Source organism: Leptonotus elevatus, chromosome 12 (assembly GCF_054856555.1).
Source record: "Leptonotus elevatus isolate MCC_2025b chromosome 12, RoL_Lele_1.0, whole genome shotgun sequence".
In the NCBI taxonomy this organism is placed as follows: domain Eukaryota; kingdom Metazoa; phylum Chordata; class Actinopteri; order Syngnathiformes; family Syngnathidae; genus Leptonotus; species Leptonotus elevatus.
This window is the reverse complement of record NC_141250.1, coordinates 19,617,776-19,636,071: the sequence shown is the minus strand read 5'-3', so window position 1 is coordinate 19,636,071 and position 18,296 is coordinate 19,617,776. Positions and strand designations below refer to the sequence as shown.

Here is an 18,296-nt window from a genome sequence, read left to right as displayed (position 1 = left end):
ATTTCAATTACATTCAAAATTACGTTCAACTCAAAATTCAATGACATCACAAAAGTGTATGATAAATGAAATCTTCAAAGAATGAATGTTTTTACTTTAGTTTTATTATATACACGCCACAACACTGAATTAATTCCCCACTCGTGGGCACTGTGATTCTACAAACACTTCCCGGTTGCGCCCCTGCCAGTCCTCTAACACATGCTCGTGCGCTGAGGCTAACAATCTACGGGCTAAGCAAGAAGAACCTCCCACTGGCAATCCATCCATCTGTCCGTCATCTTCGTGGTCTTGCCGTGAGCGGTTACACCTTCAAGAGAGCGGTCCTTTCAGGGGCCGCTGCACTCTTGCCCCTCACTGGCATGTGATAGCGGATCTCTTTCCAGAACCTGGAGGAAGGGGACAGGCAAGCGGGCGAGTGCACTTCCTCTTGGTATCGTGTGCCGGTCCTGGACGGGGAGGACTTCCCGGTGCATGTGGTCCAGCTTTTTTGGTTCAGCTGCCGCTGGTGGCTGTGGTTCTTCCACCAGCACACGGCGCCCTGTTTCCTCCGCAGGTGACGCAGTGACTCCGGGAAGAGAGCCAGTTGGGCCGCACTCACCTCCTCCAACTCCACCAGCACCACCTGCGGAATAAACACGACAAACGCTTCAAACTCTCGACACAAACTCACTAAGTGGCTTGCGTGTTGGTTGCGGGGCTGACCTTGAGGGTTCCCTCCATGAGCGCTTGATGCATGCCCACCGTACACTCGTGTTGACGTTGCTGGTCCAAGCAGACCTCCTCGCCGAGGTTGTTATTGTTAGTGTTGTGGTGGTGGTGGCTGTGCGTGCAGGTGAAGGACGAGGCGCCGTAGAGCAGAAGGAGTCTGCGGCTGGCCAGCATGTTGTCGTGCACAGAATCCACCATGGCTGCAGGGGGAAGCAAACCAACATAAACACACAAGAGTGGAAAAGGTCAGTAAAGATGCATACACTCACTCCCACTAACTAATACATTCTCCCACGCCATTGCTAACTAATGCGCCTACTAACAGGCTAACATGCTAATAAACTCACTCACTCACACGCTACTAATTAATCATAACAATAATAATAATAATATATAATGCTCATCACAACTAACTAACTAACCACCATGTACAAAGTCACTGACCAACTAACAAACTAACCAAGCCAACCCATGACTCACTCACTTTCAGGTACTAACTAACTAACTAACAAACGAAGTAACTAACTAAGTAACTAAAATGTACAAAGTCACTCACCAACGAACAAACTAATCAAGCCAACCTCTCTGACTCACTTGCTTACTCACTGTCAGGTACTAACTAACTAACTATCTAACTAACCAACTAACTAACAAATCATGCCAACTCCACTGACTTACTCACTCAGTCATGTACTAACTAACTAACTGTTATGTACAACACACTCAACAAACTAATTAACTGACTGACTAATTGGCTAAAAGACTACTCATTCACTCACAACAAATAAATTAACTCACTAAAAAAATTGAAATGAACTTTTTAAAAACGTTTTTTTAAACTAACTATGTGCAGTACTAACCCACTTACGAACTAACAAACTCTAATTACCTTGTCCTGGCAGGCAGTCTCGTCCGGCTATGAAGAGTTTGTAGCCGCAAGCTTTTTCCAACACTTGCGGCATAACGTCGAGAGCAAACGTTAGCACGCCGTGGCTAACATCCAGCTGGCAGCTGAGCGGGTAGTATGACGTCACATAAGCGTCAAACAGCTTACCGTCATTTTCTGACAAACAACAACCACAAACAGAATAAATGTTTACACTCAGCTGGATCACTTAGCGTGTTAGTGTTAGTCACATTTCTCAGTCTGATTGTGTTTGTTGCATTTACTGTAAACTGTAATGTCACTGAGCATGGCGCGTTTGTGTTAGCCGCATCACTTAGCAGCCTAGTATTAGTCGTGTCACTTCATATACTAGTATTAGCAGCAAAACTTAGTGTGCTCGTGTTAGCCACATTAATTAGCGTGCGCGTGTTAGCCATATTACTTAGCGCAATTTGTTAGTCGTGTCATTAGCTGCATCATTTAGCAGGAAAGTGTTAAATGTGCCAACTTAAGCCGTTAGCATTAAAAACATTACTTAGCAAGCTAGTGTTAGTCTGGTTGCGTTAGCTGCATTACTGTAACTACCGGTATATCCCTGAATATTCTTGTGTTAGCTGCTAAAGTATATTAGCTGCATCACTTTTCACACGCGAGCGTTAAAAAACTTCACTAAGCGCGCGAGTGTTAGCCACACTTCTGATTGTGTTAGCTACATTACTATTACCATGATTATTTTGCATGCTTGTGTTAGCATTTTATTACCCTTATTTGCATAGAAGACTGGAAAGGAGCTCCGGAAGAACAACGCCACGTCAATCTTAAAACGGAAGTACACCACCAGGGTGATCACCGCAAGTGCCGCCACGCCGCCAAGCGCACAGCCGACGGCCACCAGGTCACCCTGCTCTATAACACACAGGAAGTCAAGGCACGGGAACAAGATGGCGGCTGTTACACCATTACGAGATTTACCTTGAGGCAGCACGGCAAAGTGAGCCTGAGGAATCCCCCGCGCGCCGTGCACTCGACACGTGTAGTTGACCAGGAAGTCGGTCTCCTCCAGGGAGGAAATGGTCAGCACTCTCTCCATCCACAAACCTTTGCGGGGGACGTTCGCACGCCATATGCTGGAACACGGAACGTTAATACAGGGAGTTAAAACAACAATGACAGACAATGGAGGATACCATTATTATTTTACAGTTAACCCTATAATATAACTTTGGATGGCACAATGGAGTTTACCAAAAGTAGTACCCCTTATTTCTAAAAAAAAAAAAAAAAATGTCGGTACCGTGGTTCTGAGGCGAAGATCCTTTCAGAGTTGTTGGTGGAAATGAAGTCGATGTCGTCCCACCAAAAAACCTGCATCATAAGGTTGTCGGGAACGGTGCCGATGCACGGCACAAACACTTGACATTTTCGGGTCAAACGAGACCCTGAGCACACAGTTAGTCATGTTAGCCACATTAGCAGCTAACACCTTTTGATACTTTTTACAATTGACCTCTCACCTATAGCTGCTTTGACGTGGTCATTGGCCGGCTGCAGCACATGGGGCTGGAAGCAAAAATCCTCTGTAAACACAACAAACATTAGCACTATTTTGGCACCCGGAGCAATGTGTGACAAGATGGCCAAAAATTAATACGGTATAATAACCAAATGCCAAAATATGGCGCAATACAACTCATCATTTCAGTACCATCTCAAAAACACAAAAGCTTAAGAGACCAGTTTCCCAACAAAAAACAGGCTGCCACCACCTTTGGTACCCTTAACGATTTAATACAGAGTATGGAACGTTACTTAAGTGGCAAAAAGTGTTATGCTACGCTACTGCGGAACTTTATGTCGCGTACCACATGACATCTCCATCCAGCAATATGGAAAGAACTTGAATATGAGATAGAATGACCTCTGACGCCCCCTGGTGAGAGTGTTGAGGGATTGTCCATGTTGCCCACCTTGCACCCAAGCCTGGATGGTCTCCGACATGGACGCCGCGACGCCGTCGAGGTTAAAGTTGAGGGTGCACGTGTACGGTTGGTTGTTGCGGGTGTCCACGTCTTGAATTGTCAAGCGCGCTCGGTTGCGGTACACGTGCCCGTCGAAGCCGTCGTCAATCATGTCGCAGCCCTGTCATGGATGATGACACATGGACATTTGGACACATTAGGAGACAGACGGACACTGTTTTTTTTTTTTTTTTACAGTAAGTGTTGGCTGCTGCGCTAAAAAACGAAATTAGTGATATTTGACTACCTCTATAGTTATATGTATAGTTAATTCGTTAGTTTGCTCATTCATTCATTCATTCGCCAGTTGGGTAATTTTTGGTTTTGTTAGCCAATTATTTATTTTCATTTAATAGTTAGTTTGCTAGTTTATTTAATTGAGTAATGAGTTTGGTTTTCAGTTTGTTACTTCTTTCATTTACTAGTTATTTCATTAGGAGTTAGTTAGCGTGATCGTTTGTTAGCTTGTTTGTTAGTTTGGCAGTTGTTGTTTTTTAGCTCTTTTGTTGTTTTTAGTGTTTGTTTGATTATTTGCTTATTCATTCTTCACATAGTTGTTTGTTCGTCTGTCCTTCAGTAAGTCAGTACGCTCATTAGATTGATCACTAGTTAGTTTGTTAGACCAGTCAGGTTGTTAGTTAACTTGCTGGATAATTAGTTAGCTTGTGAATTAGTTGGATATTTACTTTGGTAAATTAATTCATTCGTTAGCTTCTGGAATAATTTGTTAGTTTGAATACGTCGTGGTTTCCATGGCAGCAAGATGGAGGCATGACTCACTCACTCTGTACCATGTGATGGAGGCGGGGACGCCATAGCTGCGAAGCGTGTTGAAGACGTCTCCGATCGGACAGGACAGCGTGTCGGACACGCCGAAGGTGAGGCTCTGGGAGGCTTTGCGCGGACGCCCGCACTCGCCTTGCGGCGGACGTTCCACCACCAACCTGGTGGACTGCTTGAAGCAGTCCGAGGCACTCGTCCTGAAAGAGGGAGCGGGCCAATCAGCAAGCGGGTGGGCAGCGAAGGGGCGGGGCTTATGTGTGGCTAAAAAACGAGTGTGGTTGAATTAATCGCGAACTCAAATTTCCTTTCAAATGAAATCAGTTCAGTTCAGCCGAATTCAGCTCAATCTAATCAAAAATTACGCTGAATCAAAAATACGCTAATTTGCGCGAGTGACTTTCACATAGTCTACTGCTTGCATGTTGGATGGCGAGCCGTTACCTGAGCACGCACTGGTAATGCCCGTCGTGCTGCATCGTGACGTTGAGTAACCACAGGGTGTCTCCTCGTATGACGACGTGGCGGCTGACGTTGCGGAGCGGTCGTCCCGTCTCCACGCGGTACCAGTCCACCTCGTAAGACACCGCCGATAAGTTGAAGACGCTGGGCGACGCCAGCGTGCAGTTGATCATGGCCGCGTCGCCTGGCACTGAGAACACGCGCTCAAACTGAACCAGGTAATCTTTGCACTCATCTGGCAACAACAAAAAAACACACACAAAAAAACAAAACTCACCCACAGTTTGCTTTCTCACAAACTTTACTCGTCAGATTGTTCTCCAGTTAGTCAGTTAGAGAACGGCATTATTATAGTTAGTTAGTTAGTCAGTCAGTCACTCAATCAGACAGTCAGTGAGTTAGTTGGTTAGTTAGGGGTATAGTCTCCCTTTTCGTGGAAAGTTACCAGCTAACAACTCTTTGGAAGGGAGACATTTGTGAAGAATGATCAGAATGAAATTTGGTTTTTGGACTGCTACTGAGTTTTTTTTTAAGTTAAGTTGTCATTTATTAAGTTAGGTAGCTTATTTGTTTCTTATTTAGTGGGTTAGTTTATTCATAAGCATGTTGGGTTGTTTTTTGCTAGCTAGTCGGTGTGCTAGTTAATTTTTCTGTCGGTACTTAAGTTGGTTTGTTGTAATATTATTGAGTTAGTTCATTAGTATATCAGCAAGTTAGTGAGCTAGTTAGTTAGCTACTGCTAATTGGTGTGTTGAGTGGTTGGTTAATTAGTTTGTGCATTAGTAAGTTTGTTTTATTCGATTGTTCATCATTGAGTTAAATCATCCGTTTTTGTGTGTGTGTGTATTTTTTTCATGAGGTCCTTAGTTCATCAAGCCATAACTTAGTTAGTTAGTTAGTTAGTTAGCTATTTTATGCGATTTGTTGGCCATCCAACCTCATGAGACATTTTGAGCCCTGCTGTTAGAATTGTAGCCAAGTGGATATGACCACATTCCCAAAAACTCTTAAGCTATTTTTCCACACATGCCTCAAGTCCCACCACAGCTCTTTCTCCTAACTTTACCTACTTTTACTGACACGTGTATTGGTAAAAATCAATAGTTGCGCTTCAACTTTTCCAGGACATTACAACACAAGCATGAACATTCAGTGAGTAAACATGTGGTTCAACACTTTGACCCATACAGGACTTTCCCACCGTCCAGCCAGTGTGAGCCCACCGCCACGAGTCAGCCCCCAGCCAGCGTCCCGCCCGGCACCGCTATACTCACCCTGAGCCGCATGAGTCCAGTTGACCCTTGGCACCACCAACAACAGCAGGATGGTCCGCACATGGACGCACATGACTGAAACATACATACATGAAGGATTCATAGCTCGAATGATGGCAAGCCACAGCCGACCCGAGGACAACGTGTGCCGTCCTGCTCCGACGCTTCCCACATGAGCAATCGCCAGGGAAGCTTCAGGCTCACTGATTTAAGGCAACAACCCCAAAAAAGATTACGCAATGTGTAAGCAGATGGAAGCAGGCCAGATTAGCAGCGCGTGCGTGCGTGTGTGTGAGTGAGCGAGTGTGACCGTCGCAAAAAGCTTGTAAACTGTTCTTTAGTTGTTGTTTTTTTTGTTAGTTTATAGTAGTTTGTTCATTAGTTTAGTGTTTAGATGTTTATTTTGTTTACTATTTGTGCGTTAGCGTGGTAGCTTACCTACTTACTGTGCGCTTATAGTCAGTTGGTAAGTCTGGTAGTTAAATGGTTTGTTGGTTTTTCGCAATCAGTCAGTTCCATGAATTTGCGTAGGTTCTGCATTAGCGAGTTTGTTTGTGAGTTCAGTCTTTAGTTGGTTGGTTCTTTAGCTAGTAGTTAGCGAGTTATTCGGCTGTTTTGCTACGTCCACACAAGTCAAACGTGACTCAGTTTATTGACAGCAATTGTGCTTATTAATGTTAATTACTCCCGTAAGGCCACACCTGCTTTTCATCTTTCCGCTCAAGTCATAAAACAATAAAAGAAGCCAAGTTAGTCACTGCGTAGCAACGCGCAGCTACATGAGCACACCCATAGAGGCAAAACACAAGCAACGGCTGTCGACAATTACAGTTTGGATGGCTTTTATTTTTAAATTCAACATCACAATAGTATGGATGCAATTTGTGTTTGGGGTGACTTTTATTTCGAAACACCTCATTCTACTACTATTTTCTGTTTGAATAGTAATCAATGAAACATATAGATAAATTATTTCAACTAACTAAATGTTAAACTCCGCCTCATATTACTATTGATGCTACTTCCTGTGTGAACATTTGATAATAACAGCCATGCTTTTGCTTAAATTTTTTAGGGGGGCATTTAATCAACGACTACATTTTTGGTTGACTTTTTATTTATCTGGAAAATCCACATCAAAATCTCATAGCACTTTGGAATGTGCTTGTTTTATTCTGGAAGCCCTTTTCCGACTATAACCTGCCTGGGCTGCGTTCCTTGCTATGTGACCGTGTGCTTTTCTGCAAGTGCTACATTTGGAAACCAACATTTGTCAACAATTAGATTTGTTTTTTTTGTTTTTTTTAAACACACTAAAAATGCCACACTGAGGGTGTACGTGATACCTTTGCCAAGCGAAAATGTTTGGAATGCTAATAGCAGAAAAGATTCTACACAATGTCTGGCAACTTTTATTTTGAAATTATGAATCTGATTCTTTACCAATACGTCATGGGAAATTGAGATGTGAGAAATTGAGCTTCCACCAATAAAAGTCATTCGGTTTTATGTTAATTTGAATTGGGATGTTGTCAACTATTAGATTTTTACAGTACTTTTATTTTTGAAAAGCCACAGAATAAATGCCACGACACTTCCTGGTACACTCTTGGGTGTGTGTACTATTTTCCAGGCAAAATTTTTGCTGACAAAAGAAGGATCCTTTGCAATGAATGGGGTATTTTTAAATCCAACAACAGAAATCAATGGCACTTCCTGTTTGATAGTCATTGTCTACTCTAGTGTAAAAACTTGCATAATGCGTTATATCTTAAAAATAAATAACAAACAAAGTGCACATGTGAAAGCCCTCGCGAACCCTTCAACTTCCTGTGTGGCATCAAGTCCCCCAGGAGGTCAACAATCAGCCGGATAAATACTGACCCGTGTGTTGATGAAGATGATAATTTGGTGGTGGTTCGCCTCCTCTGGTCACATGACAGCCTCCTCATGTCATTCATCTGGTAGCAGCGGAATCGAACACGCGTCTTCTTCGCCGCCAACCGCTTCGTCGTCTGAGTAAAGACACATGTTGCAACTTACCGTCAGTTGAGCAATTGCTACTGGGAAGCGCGCGCACAGACACGCGCACACACACAGGTTCTGGCATGCGTATACATTCCACAGAGCCGCTTCACTTTACGGGGGCGTCTTACTGTAGCGCCATCTGGTGGCCCATTTAACAAAACAAAAAAGCTACTTTGTATTATTGCCAAGATTGTGAGAACCAAATGCTATTTTTGATGGATTGTACTCTCTGTAGTTCTATTTTTGTTGACCTGATTAGTTTTGTTAATTTTGTAGGATTTTATTTTTTGGGGGGGATTTTTATATATTTTAAATTTATTTTGATACTTTCATGTCTATGTCACTAATTTTCTAAAGCTTTTTTTTTTTCATTGCCATTTTTGTTTGGTTACTGTATTTTAAATTTTGTTTTTTAATTTTTTTTAATTTATATTTGGCTGATTTTATGTTATTTTGTTTGCTTGTTTCATGTACTGTGTTGATTACCTTTTACTTTTGTATTTTTTGTATTTATTGCATATTGATTTTATGCACTTTTTAAGATTTGCGGGGCTTAATTCAAATATTTAAAATTAGTTTTTGTTGATTAAAGTACTGTATTTATTGCTGATTTATTTCTTTGGTGATCTTAATATTCTTTTTTGTTGAGTTAATTATTGTTTTTTGTTAGGTTCGTGTTAAAACATTTTAAATGCTTTAGGTTTACGGTTTAAAAAATTTAGATTAAAATATTTGTATGCAAACCTGTGTGTATTTTTTGCAGATTTCTTCTATTCTAATGTATTTTGCAGGCTGCATGTTTGTTTTTGCTGATTTCACATCTTTTAATGTTTTTGTGAGTTTTTGCAAAAAACAAACAAAAAACTGTGGCTTCTTTTAACACAACATATTTTTTTACTTTATTTTTTTTAAATATTCTTATTTAACTGCCCCCACCCCACCTTTCGCCCAATTTTGCACATCAACCATATATATTTTAATGTACATTTGTCTTCAATGTAATTTTATGACCAATAAATATGACTTTACATCTGTTGATGGTGGACAGGTTTTATTCAGTACGAAAATACGAAAAATGACATGAAATATTTTGTGTGTGTGTGAGAGAGAGAGAGAGAGAGATTTGTTTAAGTGTCTTGGGTTGCATCGTCTTTATACAGAGTAGTGGGTGCTGCTGCCATCTGTTGCCCAAAGCGCGTATTGCAGCATCCACTAGAAGACGCTGTCCTGGCGCGCAAGGACGTAGTCGGCATTCTTCTTCTTCGTATTTTTCTTGAGCTTGGGCTTGATGAGCAAAACGTAGAAGAAGACGGAGAGCATCGCCAGGAAACAGGAAGTGGACACGCAGGCCACCACAAGCCATGTCATGCTGGAGTCTGTTTGGGTGGGGACAAACATTCTTATCCTCTGTTGCAAAATGACTCATTTCAAACCGCAATTTGAAAACCTCACCCTGGGTTAAAACCCGACTACTTTGAAAACCTTAACCTTGTCTTGAAACCTTACAGTTCACACTCCAATACTAAACCTTGACTCTAATTTGAAAACCTATTTTGAAACCCTAAACCTGGATTGAAACCCAAATCCTTGTTTGAAACCCTTAGCAGGCTTCAAAACCTAATTGAAAACCATAACTGTGTGTTGAACTTGAAACCCTGACATTGAAACGCAAACCTTAAACCCTACTTTGAGGATCAAACCGAGTCTTGAAATCGTACTCTTGACACTCTAATTTAAAACTCTAACCTTTGTTTTGAAACCCCTACCCAGACTTCAAACCCTCATTTAAAATTATAATCCTCTTTTGAAACTCTAGCCCAGGCTTAAAACCCTAATTTGAAATCCTAAGCCTTCCTTGAAACCCTAACTTTACACCGTATACCTAATTTGAAACCCTGTTTTGAAAACCAGTTCTTTAACCTTTATTTCAAATCATTGTTTGAAATGCTAACCATACTTGGGAGCCATTAACCTCTATTTGAAACCCTAAATTTGCTCAAAACCCTAATTTAAATTATCCTTGTTTGGAAACCTAACTGAATTGCGTGTCATGTGACTCACCCTCCACGCCAAGCGTGACCGTCACTTCCCGTCTCCCATCCTGGTTTTGAGCCACGCACGTTAGCTCCGCCCCTTCCTCTTCTTCTGTCATCGCCATGACGACCAGCCCCACTTCCACCCGGCAACCCGACGCCACCAGGCTTTCCCTGCGTGGACATTTTGTGACATGAAGCACATTTTTGAAATGAAAGTCTGAGGTAAAGAAAGGAAGCCCTACCTCCTGCCGGTCTGCAGCGCCCGTCCGCTCAGGCGGGACGCGTCCACCTCGACGCCGTCCGCCGACCACCACACGGCCGTCCAGGGACTCGACTGGCACGCCGTCAGCACCGTGCACATGACCTCAAGTCTTGAACCTACAAAATACAAGACATGGAAAGCTGAAGGTGGCTATTAATGTGCTACATTTACTCTGTTACATCTTAAGTAACTTTTTGGATACTTGTCAGAGTAGTATTTACTTTTACTTGTGTATTTTTCTTGAGAAGCAGAAACATTACTTGATTAGCTTGTGGACAAAGTGGATGACTCACCATGTGAGGCATCATGGACGCTTCCGTTCAACGGCGAGATGATCAGCGGCGGCGTTAGCGCCGTGGCTAACTTGGGTTCTGAAAGATTGACAAAACGCGGATTTATAAAAGGAGTTGAGCAAAATATGCAGTTGTTCTTTTTCGGATAACATTTTTTTTTTATTAAAAAAAAAAAGGAGGACAAGGACATTGGAGATGCTCATTGTGGATGGTGAATTTTTGGGCCGAGCATGGTGGAAGTCACCTTTGACGAGGAGTCTGATGGTGCGAGTGAGGGGGAACTCCCTGCGGTCCACCACAACGTTCAGTCGACACGTGTACAAACCGCCGTCGGAACGACGCACCGCCGGTATCCGCAGTTTTCCTGCATCTCGCTGGAAGGAGCGCCACCTATGGGCCTGGAGGCCGACGGCACCCGAGTCATCCTGCAACAGAAATTGGCAAGGAAATCTTTTGACGTTAAGACACTTAGTAGGATGTTCATCATTTGCTTGGAACATTTTGATCATTTAGTTGTGTTTAAAAAAGTTGTTTTTTTAGGGACCTGAGCACTCTTATTTTGCTACTATTCTTATTATTCACACACATTTGTTCTGAAAAAGTAGGAACATTTATTACATTTGTTTGAATATTTTGAATTTATGTTCGTGGCACTTAGAATGTTTAGTTGAGCCACACTGCCCCCTTCAGGCCTGAAGTGTACACACAAAGGTCAGTCGGGTAGCTAGGGGGCGCCGTTTGCTCTCACCTTGAACCACTGGACGTGCGTGTGGGAGAAGTGTTTCTTAACGGGACATTTGAGCGTGGCGTTTTCCCCCAGCGTGGCGTCGTGCTCATACGACAGGCTGTCCATGTCCGCCGCTGACGCAGCGTACACCCACAGCGTTACGCTGCCTTGGATGCAGTACGTCACATTCCTTCATCGCCACGGCAATAGCAACGAAAACAAAAAGAAGCATGGTTGTGCGTTAAAAGTGGTTTTGTCATGTTTTGAAGATTGTTTACTTTGCATTTGGAACATTTTGGAGTGATTTTAACATTTCTGTGTCTTTAAAAAACAAACACTTTTTTATGTAAATTTTTATTTTCAAAATTAGTACAATAAATTGAGTAAAATATAATAAAATTTGAATACAATTATAAATAATTTTATTTAATTTGCAGTATTTTTTTTTTTTTACATTTTTTAATCATTTTTATGTTTTCACATGAGTATTTTTAATATTTTTCTAAAACATTTAATAGTGCTTAACATTTTGTGAACTTTTAGTCTTTATATCTCGAAATCTTTTTTTTTAACATTTGGCAGTGTTTTTTACATTTCCTTGTGACATTTAGTTGACTAATAAACCTTTATTTATGATATTTAGTGTAGTATGCATTTTTTTAAACATTTAACATTGCTTTTAAAAATGTAAGCTTTTTTGGAACATTTTGAAAAGCTTTCTGATACCTGAAAGTGCAGGTGTACTCGCCCGAGTCGGAGGGCTGAGCCGGAAGAAGCCACAAATCCGGGCCGAGGCGCCGGACTCGGTCGTCGCCGCCGTCGTGGGTGCGGTTGCCCTTGGCGATGCGGAAGGCGGCGTCAGGCGGGGCGATGTTGCGTATTTGGAGGGCCCTCCGGAAGGCGGGAAAAGACACGGTGACCGCCTCGCTTTCCAGACGGAAGAGATCCAACTCGGGCGCCACCGTGAAGCAGCCGTCTGGAGGAAGGAAGCAGCGTAACAAAGCACGTCAAGAAGACGTCACGAAATGTTGAGTCATGATCATTTGGACACACTGTTTATTATTGCTAATGATGTTGTTTAACATTGTTGTGTCATTCTCGGAGGTACATGATTTTATTCGCTTGAACAATAAAATGAAAAGTAAGTGGACCCCAACATACGTATTCATGGTTTGGAAAATGCGGATTTACTGATTCAGAGATTATTTTTTTCCCACTATTGTTAAAATTAATTAAAAAAATTTTTTTTTAATTTGTTTTGTTTTAGGGCAACCCCGCTTTTCATTTATTTAAAAAAATACATTTAAAAAATTGTGAAAACGTTCACTGTCCAATGAAATGAACCTATTCTTTCCATTCTTTTCACATATTTGTGAGTTCTTAATTTAGATTTTTGATGCATTTAAACCCCCAAATTTCTTATTATGCGGTATTGCGTTCAAAAAGTCAAATTCTGCATTTTGCATCTTAGCGGCTCACCTTTCACAGGCATCTGCGGAAGCGCGAATCTTCGTCCGTGAGCTAACTCTACGGTTAGCATCATCAACGCCAAGATGGCCGACATGGCCACGGGATGGAGAAGCGTCCGACGCGGTGAGCCAGTGGACAGCTTTCAAGCCACAATGGCGACTGACCGCTTCACACCTGCCTGAGTGAGGGTCCCGCTCCCATGTCCGACTCTTAAGTAGAGGGTGATGACCTCATCGGTCGTCATGGAAACGTTGCAACCGCAGGATGGGCCAACTCTGGTCTGACTTGCACATACGTAAGAAAAAAAAGGTTTAAACTAGTTTTTAAAAAGCACATTCATATAAATATTAAAATAATTACAATAAGTGTTCATATAATTATGATTTGAAATGGTGTGGACTTTAAATACGCATTTTCCTTTAAAGACACAAGGTTCACTTCTGCTTCCATTTCCTCATGAGATTACACAAACGGACACACGCAGGAAAAGGAGCTCATCGCAGCATTTTGTTTACATTTAGCAGCCCATGTAAAATACATTTGTAGTGATTTAAACATTGTTTAAAAAAAAATTTTTTTTTAACAGAGATTAGGTTTTTATTATTTAGCAGTGCTTTAAAAAAAAAAAGAAAAAAAAGTTCCCTTATGGTTTTTAACACTGCAAGCCGGTTAAAATGGATGTTTGACTTCTAGTGTCGTTAATGGCAGTGAATGAGTTCCTATTTGGTAGCAACATTTCAACATTCAGTAGCAGTTTAACATTAAATAACAATCCCAACGCACGCAGGAGCGACGTGTCCGTGCATGTCAATTAATTAGTGTCACTGAGGAAGACCGCATCCATGAAATAAACTGCAGTCCAAATGAGTAAAAAAAAAAAAAAAACATTGTTAAACACATGACTACAACTCTAACAAACATTCATCATGAGATTAGCGAATAACACTATTAGCCTACAGAGCAAAGTCACTACAGGGACATAAAGTTGTATTATTTCCAGAGACAGTTTGTACTTACATTGCACAGGTGTGTGTTCAGCTTCCCGTCAGTGTTTCGTTTTAAGGCACAAGAAGGTAAACTCCAGGGTTTCCCAACCAAAAGCTTTGTACTCCATAACCCACACAGCACATGGAAGGAGGGGTGGAGTTCATTACTATAAGCATACATTTGTCAGGTTACAAGAAAAAGAAGTGAGAAAGTTGCGATGTTAAAAATTCTGAGAATGTAATTTTAAATAAAGGTCTGAAATGTAATGGAGCAAATTTCTTTGTTATGTGACAAAAAAAAGTTACGAGAATAAGAGTCATAATGTCACGGGGTAAAGTTGAAATGTAACCCCCCAAAAAAAGTTGGATTGTCCAATGATAAAAATAACAGTTGTACAATTACAAGTGAATTAGTTAGAAGACAAAAAAAGTAGTGATAAAAATAAAAGTTGTAATCTTATGAGAAAATGTCTAAATGTTTAAAGTCAAACTGTGTAACTAATTTGTTCTGAGAGAAGTCGTAATGTTACAGGAAAACAAGTTACAACTTGAGGAAATGTTTTTGAGTTTTTTTTAAGTAGGGATGGGCAACTACCGATACCAGGTATCAATATGGATACTTTTTCTAGGTATCGGCAGTCGCTATGGCACACTCTTGTGGCCATTTTACGACCAGGAACTTAGAATTACAAATGAGAAGAATAGGGAATTGCCCTCTTTTAAGGAAAATGCTATACAATATTGGGATATATATATATATACCTCTTCAAAATGATCTGTCATTGCTTTTTGGGGGAAATTTCATGTATCAAAAGTTTTCGTGATATCGGTATCAGAATTGGGTACTTAACTGCTATTGGTCTGGGAAAAAAAAGTGGTATCAAACATCCCTACAAAAAAGCGTAGTGAGAAGGTGTAACATTACAAAAAATAAATGGCAATGTTATGACAACAAAATATGTTATTATAAAAGTTGTTACAAGAAAAAGGCGTAATGAAAAGAAAAGCATGGTAATGTTTCGATAATGTATTCATAATGTCACCACCCATCAGGAAAAAATAGTGAATAAAAAGATTGAGAGAAATAATCAAGTGTAATGTTTTGAGGGGGTAAAAAAGACTTTGTGCTACAAGAAAAAGAAAAAAGTTACTATAGCGATGCAAAGGGTAAAAAAAACAAAACTTATAGGAACCCTTTTTCTCATGATGTTACAAGAGAGAAAAATCGTAGCATAGGAGAAAAACAGTGGTAGGAAAACCAAGACATCCCATCTTGCTTAAATGTGTTTTCAAGTTTATTGAAAGAAACAAAAACAGGACATCCTAAAGCACACACACGTTAGCACCGTTAGCGCAGGAGCTGACAGGAAGCGAGCGCATACTCGAATAAATGCACAATTGAACAAAATGTCATCAAGGTGTTTGTTGTCACGGCCAAAACAAAACTAATGTTAAAACGAGTGTTAGACGTCTGCTAGCAAGATTTTAAAACGCTACAAGACTCCCAACACTGATAGTTTGCGCGCTTTCACATGGGACGATGCTAACGATATTAGCAATGATCACGAAACAGCCCACTGGACCATGTCTGCTTTTCTAAATCAATTGGGTTCTTACCAAATCTAGAAAAATCGACCATTCCTGAACGTTTGAAGCGTTGTGGTGAATAACTGGCTAGTGGCCGAGACGTGAAGAAAAACCCGGAGACTTGTTCCAGCGTCTCTTTGACAACCTAATATCACGACCGTCATCTGAGGGTATTCCAAAAATAAAAAGCATTCTTGCCTGGATCTAGAAAAGTGACGATTCCTGAAAATTTGAGAGTTAGCGGTTGTTTTCTAACTAGTAACTGACAACGTGGCAAGAAACAGGAGCCTGTTTCAGCTATTAAATTTCGACCCCTTAATAAGCAATTGGTCAGAGGTCGGGCTGTGATCGAATCGGTGGCGAGTCGAATTGAAAAAGCGAATTGACCGTTGAAAACGAATGCTGAATCAAAAATGTCCCAAACCGTGCTAACTAGGATGTAGCTAGTAGCAATCTAGACGATTTAACATGAGAACAAACATACTTTGTTTATCTGTTCTCCGGGGTAGGCTATGGCGCGAGATCCTGGAAGTTAAAAGTATGGTGTTTTAAACTAAAAAGGTTAACATTTCCGTGAGTGATATGCTACGTCAGTATGTGCTCCACTCTTGCTTTTGTTTTGAGAAAGATTTTTCTGGGGGGGGGGGGGGGGGGAAGGGGGGGGGGGCAAAGTACAAGTATCATTCGAGTTGATTCGGCCGTTCAGTGGCTAATGTCAATACAAACAGCAAATGAACATTTTGGTGCAAGTCCGACCTCAAGTCAGACAAAAAAAAAATCAAGAGGGTTCTTGCCAAGATCTAGAAACTGGTTTCCTGAATGGTTGAAAAATACTCACTGAATGATCACTGAGTAGCAAGCAAAATTCAGACTCCATTTTTGACGCCTACATAAATTGTCATAGGGTATTCAAAACCTGTACTGATCCTTGCTTGGATCTTCAGAAAACTTTCAAAAAAGTAAGTCTTCCGTGGTTGCCATGGTGACAGAAAAGGGACGTCCCCCCCCCCCCCTCAACTTTCTGTCTTCTTCCAGCTTCTTGAAACATCCGCAAACGTAGCCATTGCATCCTCGTCATTGTTACTTGCTGTCCGCTGCTCCAAACACAAAACGGCATCCAATTATCAGTGCCACCATTTTGTGACTTCCAAAGTCTTCCACAGTTGCCATGGTAGAAGTCCAGGGTGTCTTTGTGACCTGGCTACCAGCTCCTTAAGCTTTTGGGACGTCGCCATGACATCCACGTCATTGTTGTAATGGAAACTGTTGGCCTAAACACACAAAATGGTATCCAGGTGTGTGCGTGTGCGTGGGAGTGTTGATCCGCCATTGTTGTCTTCCACTGTTACCAAGGACTTCTTGCTTCTCAAACATCAGGGAAATTGCTGTGACATATTTTGATATGGTAACTATTGTCCCCAAAACACTGAAATGTGTCTTTTACCATGGTAACCGGCGTCCAGGGAAGACTTCCCGTCTTTGTGGTCCAGCTTCTTCAACATCTCCAACGTCGCCATGACTTCCTTGTTGCCTTTGTTTTGGTAACTGTTGCCCAAAATGCAATCCATGTGTGGGTTGAGCCACCATTTTGCGTCTTCCACGGTTGCCACGGTGACAAGGGTCCAGTGAGCCTTTTTCCAAAATTTCCTGTTATTGTGATCCAGCTCGAGATGTTTGCCCGAAACACAAAATGGCATCTTCCAAAGTTTTTTTTTTCATTCTCAATTTTGTTTGCGATATGCCTCCAACTGCAAATATCCAGAACAAGGGGATATCTTCTTCATCATCATCATCATCATCTCATGCTTCACAAACCCACCCACCTTCTCACCAATAAATCATTTTTTTTCTATTCACAGATATTATTCTATATATGTTTTTGTACATACACAACTTTATTGACTTTTTTTTTTTTGGTACGCGCACATTCTGCGCAGACAGCGTGTCGCCCTCTGTGGGTGGAAGCAAGCAAGACAGTGGGATGGATGTGCATTGGAAAATAATCATATTAATATTATTATTAATAAAAACAAATAAAATAAGGTAGAACACACATTTTCACGCTCATGTGGGAGGAATCAGAAAAAAAATACTCTGTCGTGTCCTTTTGTTGCCCTCACTTCCTGGCCAAAATGAGTCCCCGCCCACTTTGCGCATCACCATGACATCATCATCTTCATCACCATCCATCATCCCAGTCACACGAGAACACTGACACACATTTACGGACTGGTTAAAACTTTTCCGGCGGTTAGAAGACGTTCAAAGTCCGGGAGAAACCACGAGGACGACGATGATTTTTCGGGGATTTCCTTCTCCGGGAATTCACATTTGACACCTTCCTCCTGTCACGGAAGGGTGCGTGGAGTCCTCGTCCGCGGGTCCGGCTGGGGTCCGGCGGGGTTGCGGTTGTGGAGGTGGCTTCTGAGATCCAGTGTTAGCGAAGGCCAGGCGGAGGAGCAGGAGGAAGAGGATGTGGAGGAGGAAGAAGAGGAAGACGTCTACCAGCTGAGCAGGTTGCTTCGGCCCAGCGTCATGAAGTAGACCTGACTGGACCCTCCGGACCGCACCGAAGCAAAGAACACCTGAGGGCAAACACACATTTTTATGAACACAACATCATTACTTTGATGGCAAAAGCACATTTTGGACTAGTCCAGGTTTGGGCTTGTATGGCGACTGGGCATCCTTGACGGCTGGCTGGCACTCGTGGGGGTCTTGTGGTATGGATCGGCCTTCTCTGAGGGAATTCTGCTGGCTCTCAATCTGATCCCGG

General features: G+C 41.7%; 3 protein-coding genes across 18 annotated transcripts in view; all 3 read right to left on the bottom strand.

Moving 5' to 3' along the window:
* Window positions 1-82: 82 nt before the first annotated feature.
* On the bottom strand, window positions 83-8,194 carry LOC147164934 (interleukin-1 receptor-like 2). 2 transcript variants are annotated; one of them, XM_086091403.1, is made up of 12 exons: window positions 8,016-8,194; window positions 6,132-6,206; window positions 4,840-5,092; window positions 4,400-4,595; window positions 3,565-3,736; window positions 3,112-3,174; window positions 2,892-3,036; window positions 2,570-2,724; window positions 2,360-2,503; window positions 1,601-1,774; window positions 706-911; window positions 83-625 (listed from the first exon to the last, which is right to left on the bottom strand). In XM_086091403.1, the coding sequence occupies exons 2-12, from the start codon at window positions 6,202-6,204 to the stop codon at window positions 305-307; spliced, it is 1,902 nt and encodes a 633-aa protein (XP_085947529.1). In that variant the 5' UTR covers window positions 6,205-6,206; window positions 8,016-8,194; the 3' UTR covers window positions 83-304. The 2 variants fall into 2 exon arrangements, with proteins under 2 accessions (XP_085947529.1, XP_085947528.1); XM_086091402.1 differs by lacking the exon at window positions 8,016-8,194 and having other exon boundaries at window positions 6,132-6,337.
* Window positions 8,195-9,193: 999 nt separating this feature from the next.
* Window positions 9,194-15,690, bottom strand: LOC147164933 (interleukin-1 receptor type 2-like). Of its 2 annotated transcripts, XM_086090438.1 has the most exons (10): window positions 15,551-15,690; window positions 13,965-14,100; window positions 12,957-13,227; window positions 12,204-12,453; window positions 11,499-11,667; window positions 10,995-11,175; window positions 10,751-10,828; window positions 10,438-10,573; window positions 10,221-10,366; window positions 9,194-9,535 (listed from the first exon to the last, which is right to left on the bottom strand). In XM_086090438.1, the coding sequence occupies exons 3-10, from the start codon at window positions 13,039-13,041 to the stop codon at window positions 9,372-9,374; spliced, it is 1,209 nt and encodes a 402-aa protein (XP_085946564.1). In that variant the 5' UTR covers window positions 13,042-13,227; window positions 13,965-14,100; window positions 15,551-15,690; the 3' UTR covers window positions 9,194-9,371. The 2 variants fall into 2 exon arrangements, with proteins under 2 accessions (XP_085946564.1, XP_085946565.1); XM_086090439.1 differs by lacking the exons at window positions 13,965-14,100; window positions 15,551-15,690 and having other exon boundaries at window positions 12,957-13,958.
* LOC147164932 (mitogen-activated protein kinase kinase kinase kinase 4-like) overlaps window positions 15,207-18,296 on the bottom strand; it is a 38,413-nt gene continuing 35,323 nt past the window's right edge. For all 14 annotated transcript variants that reach the window (XM_086090437.1, XM_086090423.1, XM_086090425.1 and 11 more), the window contains one exon: window positions 15,207-18,105. In XM_086090437.1, coding sequence (XP_085946563.1) covers window positions 18,022-18,105 — 84 coding nt within the window. In that variant the 3' untranslated portion in view covers window positions 15,207-18,021. The remainder of the gene's footprint in view (window positions 18,106-18,296) is intronic.

What these genes read in the sequence shown, in the direction of transcription:
- LOC147164933 (XM_086090438.1), bottom strand. Translation starts at nt 13,041, where the DNA reads ATGTCGGCCATCTTGGCGTTGATGATGCTAACCGTAGAGTTAGCTCAC. An exon ending in CATCAGACTCCTCGTCAAAG is followed by an intron (nt 10,829 to 10,994) that starts GTGACTTCCACC and finishes TCAATCTTTCAG; the next exon opens with AACCCAAGTTAGCCACGGCG. An exon ending in GCGCTGCAGACCGGCAGGAG is followed by an intron (nt 10,367 to 10,437) that starts GTAGGGCTTCCT and finishes ATGTCCACGCAG; the next exon opens with GGAAAGCCTGGTGGCGTCGG.
- LOC147164934 (XM_086091402.1), bottom strand. Translation starts at nt 6,234, where the DNA reads ATGAATCCTTCATGTATGTATGTTTCAGTCATGTGCGTCCATGTGCGG. An exon ending in CTGGACTCATGCGGCTCAGG is followed by an intron (nt 5,093 to 6,131) that starts GTGAGTATAGCG and finishes TGTTGTTGCCAG; the next exon opens with ATGAGTGCAAAGATTACCTG. An exon ending in CCTCCATCACATGGTACAGA is followed by an intron (nt 3,737 to 4,399) that starts GTGAGTGAGTCA and finishes CATCCATGACAG; the next exon opens with GGCTGCGACATGATTGACGA.